Source organism: Cucurbita pepo, chromosome LG20 (genome assembly GCF_002806865.2).
Source record: "Cucurbita pepo subsp. pepo cultivar mu-cu-16 chromosome LG20, ASM280686v2, whole genome shotgun sequence".
In the NCBI taxonomy this organism is placed as follows: Eukaryota; Viridiplantae; Streptophyta; class Magnoliopsida; order Cucurbitales; family Cucurbitaceae; genus Cucurbita; species Cucurbita pepo.
In genome coordinates this window covers 1,401,608-1,415,989 of record NC_036657.1, presented here as the reverse complement: position 1 = coordinate 1,415,989, position 14,382 = coordinate 1,401,608, and the positions used below count along the sequence as shown (strand labels likewise).

Below are 14,382 nucleotides of genomic sequence, written 5' to 3'. Positions count from 1 at the left end.
GCACATCACGCTATCTGCAAAATTCTTCATTGTTTGAGTAAAATAATCAACGTTGAGTACAGATTCTGGATGACTCAATTCACAAGATAAAACATGAAGATGTAGAACGAGTGATATCTGGTCATAACATGTGTGTTTGCCTACTTTTCGAATCGCGACAATGAAGACCAGCATCAATTGAATATTAATGACTGAGCTGTATACTCATAACAAGTTCTTTGAGCTTCTCTGATTGTGAATGTTCTTGAAACATTATGTTGAGGAATTCATTGATATGAAGGTGATGATGAAGATACAATTCAGTCAGCTTTAGTGGAGGGAACATACCAAAGCATGGTGCCTAATGTCTGTATCGGAGGAAAGCACATCAGTGGTTGCGATGGCAAGAACAGCCGATAATTTCTCTGCACAATGGCTGGCTAGTGTTTACCTCTCCCAACCTTTCTCAACTTCTATCACCATTTGCGTCCTTGCAGTGGCTACTGAGAAGCAGTACAGAGGAACTATAATAGTCTATGAGTTCTTTGCAAAAATAAATATAAAAAATAAAAGAGACAAGTGAGGTAGTTTAACCCATATATGAATACTGTGATAAAATTAAGCATATATTTTTTTATTATTTATAATGAAAACGAAGCACAACCATCTTAAACTCCTCAAACTATTTGGCTAAACATTAAACTTCCACAGCCTTAATACAAACATTATGAAAAATGATACTCTGCATACAGAGATGGTAAACTCAAGCTGTCGGATGCAGATATAAATGACGGAAATTCATCTTTCAAACTTGTCTGATATTCAAAAGATAAGTTCTCAGTCTTCTTAATCTTTACTCAGCAGCTCAATTGTAAGCGCTCCTATGCTTCTCTTAGATTCTGCAATCATTCGAACTGGGAATGAGAACTGCTAATAACAGATGGAAATTGAGAAAGTACACACTACTACTTACATTGGAGAGTTCAATCAACAAATTAAGAGTCTTCATGGCTTTTCCAGACCGTTGAGTTTCACGAGCCAACTTAACTCCCTCGGCCAAGGTGGTCACTTTGCTGCTAACCAGAAGGGCGGCAGCAGCATTAAGGATCTGAAGATTGTTGTGGCAATTCAGCGTATTTTCAACATAACATATGGAAAATACTTGATTACAAGATTAACTTACAAGTGCATTTGCAATATGCCCCTCTTCCCCGGATAAAATGCGCTTCAAGACCTCTGCATTATAATCGGGGTCTCCACCTCGAAGGTCATCTATAGTGCAACGAGGGATGCCAAAATCCACTATTGCACAATTTTAAAGATTTTAGATGGACTTTTCTAATTGATAATCAACGAACTATGATAAATTTAACATGGACTCACTTACATGGATCAAAGGCAAACTTATCAATCTTTTCAGGTGTTACATCAAGAATAAGTCCTGGTCCTGTATACGTTTATATACATAATCGTTAGATAAAAATTGTATATAAAGCACCAACATGGAGAGAGAAGTATATATGACCATGAAGCAAATCTCACCAAGGGGACTCATCTCATCTAAGCCCTCCGAGTGAACTACTAATGCTCTTTTCATGCCAAATAGTTGCAGTGCTTTAGCCATTTTGGGGACCTGTCCAGCCAGAATAGTTTAATGACCAATATGCTCACAGATGAAATTAGGAAAGATAGCCAACCAAAAGACGGTAGTGAAAAGTTTTTAACTATATGCATCATAGAAAAAGAACTCCGCACAATATATTAAAACAAAGTGGATGAATTAAATACAAATAAAGTGAGATGTTTCAGCATCAAGTAATTAATTCATTGAAACACTCTGTTATGAAAGTCTTGGATTTGATTTAACAACCTTGTTGAAGAACAAAACATTCCTATCTAAATTATCCAAGAACCCAAATAACAATTAAGAATCAACCAAAGGAAAAGTTTTGGAACGAATTACCTTGATGATCGAGATCATGAGTAAAGAAAATTTGTTTCTAAACTCGTGACTCGAATCACTCCACACAATAGCTTGGTCAAGACTACTTGTATGACTCTAGCATACAAATCTAAACACGAAAAATGCAAAAGAACATGCTCATGGCTTAAGAGGCATAATATGTAACTTTCATTTTAATATCCAAAATCTTCATACTATAGCAACAACATGAATGACTATTTATAGCCTTGAAAATAAACCTTAGAGTAATCGACAACATGAATGACTATTTATAGCCTTGAAAATAAACCTTAGAGTAATCGACAACATGAATGACTATTTATAGCCTTGAAAATAAACCTTAGAGTAATCGACAACATGAATGACTATTTATAGCCTTGAAAATAAACCTTAGAGTAATCGACAACATGAATGACTATTTATAGCCTTGAAAATAAACCTTAGAGTAATCGACAACATGAATGACTATTTATAGCCTTGAAAATAAACCTTAGAGTAATCGACAACATGAATGACTATTTATAGCCTTGAAAATAAACCTTAGAGTAATCTATGGTCAATTGAAAGGTTGCAACTCTCATGCCCATCAATATCATAATGACCACTAAGTAAATGTAACTTAAAACCTTAAAAAATATACTCTAAAATTGAAAAAAAAAAAAAGGAAAAAAACTCCCTGAATCCAAATATGTATGGTATTGTCATCCACCATGAAGTTTTTGTAGCATGATTAAGACACCTTATTTTGTGTCACACCTAGTCTAAGCCTTACAATAGCATTTAATTAGATTCTCGAGTAAAGACAAGGATGCAGATCAAATTTGTATGGAGTATACTATGGCCTCCTTAAATTAAAATAGTGATTAACTACTCTGCTGAAGATAGCATTTACTACAGATGAATACCAATTATTAAAGCTCCTAAACCATCCAGCAACACGATGCTTCATTCAAATTAAGAATGCATGCATAAGGGAAATAATAAATGCACCCCTTTCTAAGAGAACAGAGGAATGGAATTATATACTTTAGCTCAATCTTACCAAGTTCTCAGAATATACACCAACAACAGCGAAAGGAACTCTAGCCGGATTGAGCATAGGGCCCAGTATGTTAAATGCAGTTTTTACTTTTAGCTTCTTCCTGACAGGACCGACAATCTTCATTGCAGGATGGTATTTGGGAGACATCATGAAGCCCATTCCAGCTTCATCAACACACTTGGCAACTCCCTGTTTCAAGAGATCAATACTTGAATTATTGTCATGAACATAAATTATTTCCTCATAAAAACCTGACAATCGTGACTCTTAAACCCACGCAGGCTTATGAGAATTCTCGCATTATATTTTTTCATCACGTTTTATGCCCTATGATATATGAAACTTCTTGTGAAGTCTTATGTGGCAATCAACAAAAGGAATGCCTGACAGAGTAATCACTAAGTCACAAAAATAAAGGAACAAAATATGGAATGAATATGAAGGCCAGGGCTGATAGATGCATGTTTAATTATTTCCAATTTACAGCTGCACTTAATTGATTGGGAAAGCAAGCCAGAAACTATGAAGTATAGCCCTGTCAATTTTTTGAAATCCTTCTGATGTCAAACATTAGCATAGTATGGTAGAAGCATCTATATAGTTTAATCAACAAACAAGAACCACATTATACAAGTAAAACGCTTAAAACCAAGTTAGCAAGGCACTAACCTCAGGTCCCAAATCAATAACTACCCCCAGTGCCTCTAAGACATCAGCACTTCCACATGCTGAAGAACTCGAACGGTTTCCTTGCTGCAAATATGCAGTTGATAACTGTTATCTCCACTTAGTACATATAATCTTTCAAATATGTTTCAAACAATTATAGCATCGAAGGTACACCAGAAAAATCTTTTTCTCACCTTTGCAACCTTTGTGCCGCATGCTGCAGCAAGGATTGAAGCACCAGTTGAGATGTTTACTGTGTTTGCTCCATCTCCACCTGTTCCAACAATGTCAACGGCATCAAATAAGCCATCCACTTTCACACTACGCTTGATCATCGCCCTCGCAAGTCCCACAATCTGCTTAATCATAAACGTGATTTCAAATAATTACTCCTTTGATGCTTATCTCCATCTTTTAGGACTCATTAATGTTTCTGCTGTTCTTATTCTTATGACCTTTGATCAAGCACTTTCCATTCACAATAAAAGGGGTTGGGTCTCAACATTCACAATGAAAGGTTGGAACAAACAAGTCTTCTACCTCAATCGGAAAAAACAATCAGTTGATCATAGAAATTACTCAGATGTTCTTACTGATTTGATCCTGAACTACATTACTATTATTTATTGCAACAAGTAGTATAAACACAAACTAATTCAAATATGTCGATTATGCACAACGTCTTAACTATACTTCAATTCTTTGAAACAAGAACCAACACAAACTCAGAAAGTAGTTCAAACGACGGATTTACTTCTTCATAAGTCTCTCCTTTGGCTCTGAGTAACACGAGGAAAGCACTAATTGATGCTTCGCTGGCATCGTTGAGAAGATATTGAAGAGACGCCTCCGCTTCATCCTCCGACAAATCCACGCGATTAATCAGAGATTCAATCAACTGTTTGAAGTCAACATTCAAAGAGAACAATTTGAGAAAAAAAAAAAAAACATTCTCAAACGAGGAATCTCCAGGAAATGAAAATGGGGCAAATTTAATTAAACCAATTACATTAGTGAATGAAGTAACTGGCGCGGCCGAATTTGCAACTGCTGCCGGTGACACAGCAGCGGTGGCCACCGTTCTTGAAGCCGAAATCAAGGGCGGAAGGTGGAAATTCAGACCCCTGAACTTGCTAAAGCTTCGCCTTCGCTGAGGACTTGGACAATCGAAGGTAGCAAAACACAGAGAGGCCGCTTCAGAATTGCAAGTGAAAGAAGAATGCCACGAAACCGGAGATAGAATCGAGGAAAACGCCATTGGTAACGGATGTCGAAACCAGGCTTCAGCCCCGAATACGACGTGACGACGATTTTCTACAAGAGACGAACGATAACGATTTGTCGTTACAGCGATCGTCTTCGAAGTCGCCGCTCGACTACTCCCACTGGCACTGGTTTTTTTTCCGTCGTTTCCTTTCTCTTTCCTTTTTTAAATGGTAATTTATTGGTGCAGACAAAATATTTTGTTCCAAAGGTTTCAAAAAAGAATGTTGATGCCATTGTTAATACATATAAAGTTTTAATGATGAATTTTTTAATTTTCAAATTTTATAATTCCTCGTATGGAACATCACGAGAAGATGACTATATATAACAAGTCAAAGCAGACAATATCTGTCGGCTATAGAATAATCAATCAAAGCAGATAATATCTGCCCGCGGTAGAATAATCAGTCAAAACAGACCAAAGCAGACAATATCTGTCGGCTATAGAATAATCAATCAAAGCAGACAATATCTGCCGGCGGTAGAATAACCAGTCAAAACAGACCATGCCACCGTAAATTGATACAGAAATACTATGTTTTCCCAAAAAAAAAAAAAAAAAACAAAAAAAAAATATATTGCTCGAAAATCAGCCACGGGCTTACATGATCATGAATCAGCTTCCAACATCCATATGCCAAATGCATTATTAAAATTCATAAAATGCTCAAAATTTATAAATCGAGTAATTTTCTCCACCGTACACGTGTACATCAAAATATTAATATTCTGATCTCAACGGCAGAGTTTCTTTGGCCTAGCTATAAGCAATGTCCCACATCGTAATTGACTCTTCTCTGCCTAAGCTAGCATCAGCATCAAGCTTCCTATAATTATATTATTTACCAATCAATTATATAAAATTAATGGATAATTAATTAATATATATATAATTATAATTATAATTATAATAAACAAATGAATGAACGAGTGATTTTACCTGCTAATATGGATTTGATTATTGTCCATGACGTTCTCCTCGTTGATAATGAGCTCATAACTACAAATTAAATTAATATAATTAAAATATTTATGAACCTTTGCTCTGTATTTATGACGTAATATATACAGAATAAAAAAAACTAATATTATTTGATAATTATGGAATAATGAAATTTTGCATTTAATAAATAATTGTTAACTTACGGAAATCACATGTAGAGGTAGAATTGGTGGTCCCACACATGCACAACTGTCTATCACCATCAGTGCCATAGCCGCACGTGCCGCCAGTGGCTTGGCACGCTCGGCAAAAGTCTTCATTTGCTTGGACGGAATATTTCACACGGATCCCGTAGGCCCACTCATCAGGCCCATTAATCCTCAACGGGGCCAAACTATAAGCACTACTATAGCCTTCACACTGGAGCTTCGTGAGATTTATGGCCTTAATGGACCCAAAAGGAATCGCACAGCACTCTGGTGGGCCGGACCCGTAAACCCGATCCGGTCGCCGATGGCCCAGTAAATCCCACGCCGGACAGTCGTAATACTCCTCGCAGCTCATACCGGAAATGTTTCTACAGACGAGATGCTTGTTTGGGAATCCTTGGAAGAGCGGCGATTGGGCGGAGCAACCGATGAGGAGAAAGGCGTTATCGGACGTCGGGTTTAGGTATGGCGACCGCCACTCTTCGACGTCGAAGCCGTTGCCTCGACCGCCGAGGACGATTGTGTCGCAGGTCGACATGTGAGGGTCGTGGAGAGTTAGGGATTCGTAAGCGTAATCGATGTCCAAGACTCTGTAGGATCCGGATCGGATGTGGAACATTAGAACATCGTTCATGCAGTACAGAAGGTCGCGGTAGCCAGGATGGCCGCAGCCGTTCTGGAGGGAGAAAGGATAGTCGACGGTGATGTTGCCGCAGAAGGACCGGCAGGCGTTGGAGTGGATGTTGGCTGTGGAACTGAATAGTGGAAGAGATGAGAGGATGAGAGAGAAGAAGAGGAGAGTGGTTGTGGACATGGTTGAGGGAGACGAAGGAGGAGTGAGTGAGAATTGAGCTTGACGGAGGAGGGATTTGGTTTGGGGAAATTGATACTTTGCTTGAGATGGTGTAGAGATTGCGCTCGGGTTTAAGGGGATGATTAGGGCTACTTTTTTCAGAAGAGTAATGTTGAAGAAATTGGATTGAATCTGTGACTTCGAATCCATTTCGCTTCCTGCTTTTTCTTGAGGTATGATTTGTTTTCATGTTTGTTGGTTGAATGTTTTGATTTTCTTCAGCTTTTTGTGAAATCCTGCTAGCTTTAGCTCTCTCTCATCGCCAACAATTTCTTTTTTTCTTCAAATGCCCCATTGAGCGGGAGATTCCCAGCCGAAAGCAGAAGCTTCCAGTTCTATATTCTTCATTTCTTTATAGGAAAACCAATTTTTACCTTGAATTAGCTATCCGAGAAGAATGAAAATGCAAGAACTTTCTCTAAAATTTTTCAATTTCATCAAAGTAGGTTAAATTATTATTATAAATTTTCTACATGTGTTCTTATTTCTATCACCTGACTTAATCCAATTATTTTGTGCTAGGGTTTGGTTAATTACACTAATAATGTAATTATAAAAGAATAGCAAAAAAAAAAAAAAAAAAAAAAANAAATAGGCAGAAATTTTATTGTTTGTAATGAGGATATATATGGGTCGCTCCATATGGTATGCAAAAATGACTTAGGCATGGATACATGAGAGTTCAATTATAAAAGTGACTCATGGTCAGTTGTCAACAAGCATGTCCAAGAAAACAGATTTGTGTTTGTAGGAGCTTGACCTAAAATAGAGTCAAAACCGAGTCTTCGGACTTGGTCTCGACCTAATTTCAAAATCCAACAATAGATTGCGTAGAGATATATATTAATTGAAAGACTTTGCATGGTAATTTTTTAGGTCAAATTATAAATGTGATCATTAACTTTGAGATTTGTGTTTGTTGTGTGACTTAAATTTCAAAATTACAAATTGTAATCGTCTAAGTCCATTGTTAGTAAATATTATTTGCTTTGATCCGTTATTTTATTGTCATTAGCCTCATGACTTTAAAACGTGTCGGATAGGGAGAAGTTTTCACACAAATTTAGTCTAAAAATTCTGCTACCTTTTAAAATCCTTCGATTTAATGAATAAAAAATTGAAACTCTAAAATTTCATTAAACATATTTATCATTTTATATCTATAGATTAATTTTCTTTTAAAAAAGTTTTAGAGATTTATTAAACCGTGATTGTTCTATGATTAGCGGATAAATTTTGAATATGGGTTTTGTAGGGGAAGGAAGAGAGTGATAGATCCAAAACTTTTCCTTAGCGCTTTAAATTCCAAAGTGAAAGGATGTTCTTATTCTTGCACCCTTTTTTGACCCTCCTTTGCCACTTTATGCTCCACTGGCTTCCATTACCATTAACTGAAAGGACTTGAAAACAAATGACTTAGACAACATTATGTTTCATGCTGGCAAGGCAAGGCAAGGCAAGGATCCAATCCCTATATTGGGGAAAGTGAAAGGGAAAGAGGATGAATATGGTGGCCACTGATAGAGAAGAGAACAAAGCTGGGGTCTCTTTATATTCTATGCCAAATAGAATAGAAAATATTCCTTTGGGTTACATACATACATACAACTCTTTTGAGCTTGTTAATCTAATTGCCTAAGGAAACCTTCAACCTTTTGCTCTTCTTTCTTTCCTGTCAAGATTGTCATGTCTGCACAACTCATTTACATCAAACACTTTTGTCATTTATGCTTCTTTTCCTCCTTTGGAGAAGTTTAATGAAATATCTTTCAGGATGACTTCGTCGATTACCTCGTGCATTGAAAGGATTGAGGGCACCGCGTTGAAAATACATGGTGTTTTAGTCTTATGATCAGTGTGAAGATGCCATAGCAAGGAATGTGCATTAGGGCCACGGTCAAGTACCTTCACGTTCATTGAAATCACAAGACAATCAGTTTTGATGAAAATGCAGAACATGGTTGACAGGAAAACACACCAAGACACTTACCAAAGAGGGGCGTAGGAAGATGAGAGATCCAGAAATGGATATGGCCACCTGTTTTGCAGGGAGAGATCATTGTTGTATCAACATGAACCAAATCGAATTGGAAAGAAAGGAAGAGAGGCAATGAACTTACCATAATCTCACAGAAGCATGAACGATCCATTGAAAGATTACATAAATGACCGTCCAGACAAAGAAATATCCGATTCGAAACCAGGGAAATCGCTGAAAAGTTGTGATTTATTAGAACTGAGGCATGCTAAACAAGAGAAGAGAAGCAAAGTGGAGTTGTTTTCATCACTTACCAAAGAGTTCAAAGCGGTGTCTCCTAGCAAGAAAACGGCATTGATTGTGTGCATATTTACTATCAACTGCCAAGAAAAAGAGTCACATTGGCTCTTTAGAGCAATGAAGTTGAAAGCCAACATTTTACGGGTTATGCACATTCATAAGCTCAATTTGCAGCTGCTAAGCACTTACAAAATTAAGGTTGTAATCCTTGATGGTGAGAAATGGAACGATTATGAACCAAAAGACGCAATCTGTCAGCATAACAGCTCCTGCATTCATCTATCAAGAACAGCAAAGGGGACAAAAGTTCAGTAAGCTAACGAAGAAAATGGAAATGGTGATACTCAATAATGCGCCAACCTGGAAGATAATCTGAAAGACATAGCCCCAAAATCCTGCACGTTGTCGTATGAGGTGATGTTCTTCACGAATGGATGGATTTTTCTCTGTATTTGAAGTAACTGAACCGTCCCCACTTGTTGAAGTGCCTTGTTCTGCATCTCCCTCCACATTATCCACTTTCTCACCACTAACTTTCTTCTGATATTGGTAGCAGCCATAAACGGAGAGCAGTGATCCAAGCTATGAACAGAAAAGTGGAGATTATAAGCAAATAAAGAAGGAAGAAGGAAACCGAGAGGAACATATATGGAAAAAGGGCTCTTTGAAAATGATGGACATACCCCAAAATAAATGGTGATTGACATAAAAGTCCACCTGTTTCACACAGCACAGCCATATTAAAGGAACAGAGTTTTGCACTTTGAATCTCTTTGAGCTTTCAATGTTTGAATACTGAGTTACAGAAACAAAATCAATGAGAACTCACTGAGTATAGAAGTAAAATATGTCGCCTCCATCAACAACAGCAGTGACAATGAGGAGCACCAAGAGAACACAGAAAGCCAACACTCGGAAGGCCAACAGCCAAGCAGGATGCATTCCTTTAAAACAGGGCCGCCATGTTTCATCATCATACAAAGCTCCAGCTTCCTCTTTCTGAGTTTCTTCCCTATTACACTCTTTATTCCCACGGGCCTCATATTTCCATATCAGAAACAATGCAAAACTCAGTGTAAGCAGAACCCATATAATGCAAAGCACAACCCTCCAGTTGAGCCAGTAACTGGAAGTTGTTGTATCATCTGTCATGATCGGCTGCCAAGATTTCTTGGAGGACCCTGTTAAAAAACTCATTTTGTTACCAGGGTTATGAAAATGGAGCTTTTTTCCGTAAAGGGTACAAGCCAAATGTGGGTTTAGAGAAGGAAAATTATGTTCCTTGAACACTCCAAGAATGAAGAAATGCAAAATGTTAGAACAAACTGAAGAAATTTTGCTCTTCAATCACGAGGTTTTGTTGGGTAAGAAAGAATCGCTTAGTTTCAGTGAATGGGAGTAAAAACTTTGAAGCCTCAGCTAAATTGAGGAACAGGGGAAGAACACAGAACAACGACAGAAGATAAAAGTAAAAAAGAAATGACAGCGACCAGTTATTTTCAGGGAATCTGAGAACCAGAAGGCAAGAAAGGGACAGGATTGAAGAACCAAAATGATCAAAATCGAAACCCTCAGTAGCCAGAGCAGAGAACTCAAAATCAAACAAAAGAATACATTGTCGACAAAGAAAAGGATATCACCATGGCTGAAAGAGATGAAAAACCAGTTATTTTAAGGAAAAAACACACACTTTCTGGAGAACCCAGTTTGAAGAAAGGTGAGCAGAAACATGATCACAATCCATGGGTGCAAAACAGAGGCAAAGTCGAGAAGTTTAAGGATGTTTTTTAGGCATAAAATAGTGGAAGTATGTAGAAGAAGATGGTGAGAAGCTTAAAACAAGAAGAACCCATTTCCCATTTGACGAAAGAAATGGCAGAAATGGGGACAGATTCGAAACTTTAAACAAGTTTTTGGAAATAAAATGAGGAACAGCTAAATTCTAAGGGAAGAAAAGAGTTTATACTTACAATGGAGAGGAAGAAAGTGGGAAGTGTGTGATTGGGGGAGATGCTTTTCTTCTATGGCGTGGACAGAAATTTAAATAAAGCAAAGCAGAAGAGAGAGAGAGATAGAGAGAGAAAAGGCTCTGTGGAGCTTTGAGTGTAAGCTTCTCTTTTGCCCATTACCTCAAAATCAAACACAGAATCTTGAAAAACAGCAATAGAGCAGAGAACTCTCCCAAAATCTGAATCTCTCCCCACAAATCCATACAAATTTTTTTAATGATTCTTTTTCATTTTCCAAGGCGCATGTTAATTTTTTGTCCCCTTTACTTGGTTTTCATTTTCAATGTGTCGATGAACAGAGAGAGAGAGACAGAGAGAGAGAGATTGTGTTGCAGAGCATGAAGTCGAAGGTGCTTTTTTGAATGGATTAAGGTTATTAAAATAAAACACTAATAAAAGTATTGAACTTTTTTGGCATTTAATCTCACATCTTTATTAGCCACTCTAAATTTTAAATTTATTAAGTGTAAATAATAATAATAATAAAAAAAAAAAAAGAGAAAATTATTCTGTAAATTATAACTTTACTTCCCCCATTTTGCATTTTTATCATTGGATTCTTTTTCTTTTGATTTTTTTCGTAAGTATACCAATTTCGTTTCCAAACACGAGGAACATTGTGTAAAAAGAATAATAAATTATTTAAAAATATATTTAATGTCGAAAAAAAGTATATATAGTTCGTTTCAACGTATAAAAGACAATTTAAAAAATTAGAATGAAAAAAAGTTCAAATTAATCTAAATTTATGAAGTTTTTTTATTCATTAAACTATTGTAAAAAAATACATACAAAAACCTTTAAATTTTTTTTGTAAATATTAATAGAAAAATTAATTTTACTAAAGAAAATAATAACATTTTCTTCCCAAATTATTTCAAACAAGCTAACTTAACATTTGAATATGACATTTTGTGCCAAATTTTCATTAAAACGGAAGACCAAATCAATATGTTTATAAAAAGAAATGCAGAAATTAAATAAATTTATTAGAGTAAATGAACATGATGGCTTATAAATGAACAAGGCACACTTTATCCAATTATGATGGCTTACAAAACCTTGTAAAGAACAATAATAATAAGAAGAAAAGCATATATGATTGTGAGACAATGATATGGTGATTGCAGCACCATAATTGGAGGTGGGACCAAAGTTTTGAGCCCTCTGATATTTTGGCAATCCAAGATTAATCAAAATGAAAATCATCAAAAAGTGGAAAGCACAAGGCATTAGGGGGCCATTGTGTCCTTCAACATCTAAAAGATATAATCATCATGTTAAGCTTTAAGGAATGGGACCCCTAACATGTGACCTTGACCCCTCCTTTGAAAACTTATGACCAATGAGTTTGTAGGGCACATGTCCTTCACGGGTTCACAATCTTTTCCGTTCTGGTATAAAAACCACCATAATAATAATAAAAAAAAATACTTTGATCGGTGAACTTTCATAAAAATAACAATTTAGTCCATATATTGAAGGGTTGAAATTTAAATTCGTAATAATTTAAACCACAAAATCTTATCAAAATCAATAAAATATTAATTTCATTCATATAAGTTCGTCAGTTTTAGAAAGGCTTCGTTACGTAGAACCAGGAGTTGGGGGTCGGGCTGCTTGCTCGACGCATCCTTTTCAAATTTTATTTTTGAAAAAACAGAAAAGGAAAAAGAATAAATATACATTAAAATGAGCCATTTTTTGGGTTGTCAAGGTTATGTGATATAATTTTAAAAAATAGATGAACAAATAAAATAAAATGTCAGGATTATACTGTAATCACCTGTAAGCAAATACCAAGGTCCAGCTTCCATCTTGCTGTTCTCGCTGTGAAATTGGAAAATTCTATGAATAACTTCATATATTGTTTTTCTTGCTGTCTATATGGTGAAGCAAAAAGAGAGAAGAAAAAGAACACACAGCTAGCTGGGAATAAAGTAGAATAGGGAAGATCATAAACAGTAAATCAAAAGGAATAAAGCAATGTTATTCTGATTAATTCGAACAGTTAAACGAAAAGGAAATTAGTCGTAGGAACCAAACATAATCCAAATTACGAACTTCTGCTAAAAGAGCAGACCCTTATTTCTCTATCTCCCTCCTACACTTATTATCTTTGGCATCTTGAAGATTATTGGGAGAAGTAGTCCCACGTTGGCTAATTAAGAGGAAGATCATGGGTTTATAAGCAATGAACACAATCTTCATCGGTACGAGGCCTTTTGAGAAAACTAAAAACAAAGGGAGGAATATCATACCATTATAGATATTCGTGATTCCTAACAAAATAAGCATATTTGTAAAGGGGAAAAACGAACCGCTAGTAAGGAGCTGAAACAAACTCTCATGCAGTTTTAAAAAAGAAATGCAGAATGAGAGGGCAGCGAGGAGCAAATGCATATATAGAATGCGTCTGAAAAGACTTCGAGGAACGCAAAGCTAAGGGGTAATAGCTAAGAAATTGTGTTTCTTTACGTCTTCTGTTTCTAGAGTTTGCAGGGCAGTGCAAACCAACACTCTTCAAGGGTTCAAAGACACACCTAAACACTATGCATTAGCTCACTGTTTCGAGAAGTCGTGGATATGAGCAGGTTTGGATCACTACTAAAAAGTGCCATTTTCCAAGAACCAGAGAGACTAAATTTTTTATGTTGTGGCCTTTTCATATAAACAAAACAAAGGGAATTTTATATAACTATTCACCGTTGAAATTCGTTACTTTGTTATTGTTTCATGGGGTGAAATATTGATAGGCTAAGCTAGCTAGACCAGGTACCCTAATTGGCAGTAAGTATCAACTGATAGAGGCTGATTATTTGAGGCATTAAGCAGGTGTAAAGACATAGTAATAGATCTTCAAATAATGTAAATAGTTGGTAGAAATAATGTTCATTTATTCATACATTGTACCGATGACTCCGTGCTGCATCCGCCATCCGCTCGCTGCTGCCCAGCCCTAGTCAAGACAACTAGAGAGAGCGCCAAGCCCATATCGAACTCTCGAGATTTCCAAGCAAAGCACCTGTAAATTTTGAGCTGGAAACGGTTAAATCAATGGACAGAAGTCAAAGGCAGAGCGGAAGGGGTAAAGGATAGTAATAATAATTAATAACAATTTGGACAAGCATATTCACTCCGCTGACCAATCATTTAACGCAGCAGTGTGAG

At 36.4% G+C, this 14,382-nt stretch overlaps 3 protein-coding genes and 1 long non-coding RNA gene across 6 annotated transcripts; 1 reads left to right on the top strand and 3 right to left on the bottom strand.

Annotated features, from left to right (window-relative positions):
• Window positions 1-580: 580 nt before the first annotated feature.
• Window positions 581-5,123, bottom strand: LOC111782771 (anthranilate phosphoribosyltransferase, chloroplastic). Its single transcript, XM_023663575.1, has 10 exons — window positions 4,663-5,123; window positions 4,408-4,551; window positions 3,848-4,009; window positions 3,654-3,737; window positions 2,985-3,173; window positions 1,522-1,612; window positions 1,367-1,426; window positions 1,163-1,281; window positions 953-1,087; window positions 581-878 (listed from the first exon to the last, which is right to left on the bottom strand). The coding sequence occupies exons 1-10, from the start codon at window positions 4,909-4,911 to the stop codon at window positions 861-863; spliced, it is 1,251 nt and encodes a 416-aa protein (XP_023519343.1). The 5' UTR covers window positions 4,912-5,123; the 3' UTR covers window positions 581-860.
• Window positions 5,124-5,457: 334 nt separating this feature from the next.
• LOC111782839 lies at window positions 5,458-7,097 on the bottom strand. The gene is made up of 3 exons (XM_023663657.1): window positions 6,066-7,097; window positions 5,860-5,919; window positions 5,458-5,746 (listed from the first exon to the last, which is right to left on the bottom strand). Exons 1-3 carry the CDS (start codon window positions 7,072-7,074, stop codon window positions 5,721-5,723), a joined length of 1,095 nt encoding a protein of 364 aa, XP_023519425.1. The 5' UTR covers window positions 7,075-7,097; the 3' UTR covers window positions 5,458-5,720.
• A 1,350-nt stretch (window positions 7,098-8,447) lies between these two features.
• LOC111782841 lies at window positions 8,448-14,236 on the bottom strand. 3 transcript variants are annotated; one of them, XM_023663658.1, is made up of 10 exons: window positions 14,118-14,236; window positions 12,998-13,041; window positions 10,032-10,383; window positions 9,886-9,919; window positions 9,563-9,784; window positions 9,392-9,481; window positions 9,217-9,282; window positions 9,045-9,136; window positions 8,915-8,962; window positions 8,448-8,829 (listed from the first exon to the last, which is right to left on the bottom strand). In XM_023663658.1, the coding sequence occupies exons 1-10, from the start codon at window positions 14,141-14,143 to the stop codon at window positions 8,712-8,714; spliced, it is 1,092 nt and encodes a 363-aa protein (XP_023519426.1). In that variant the 5' UTR covers window positions 14,144-14,236; the 3' UTR covers window positions 8,448-8,711. The 3 variants fall into 3 exon arrangements, with proteins under 3 accessions (XP_023519426.1, XP_023519428.1, XP_023519427.1); XM_023663660.1 differs by lacking the exons at window positions 12,998-13,041; window positions 14,118-14,236 and adding an exon at window positions 11,332-11,510; XM_023663659.1 differs by lacking the exons at window positions 12,998-13,041; window positions 14,118-14,236 and adding an exon at window positions 11,173-11,325.
• On the top strand, window positions 9,526-9,984 carry LOC111782843. Its single transcript, XR_002813207.1, has 2 exons — window positions 9,526-9,616; window positions 9,759-9,984. It is a non-coding gene; the product is annotated as an uncharacterized LOC111782843 (long non-coding RNA).
• Window positions 14,237-14,382: the final 146 nt, after the last annotated feature.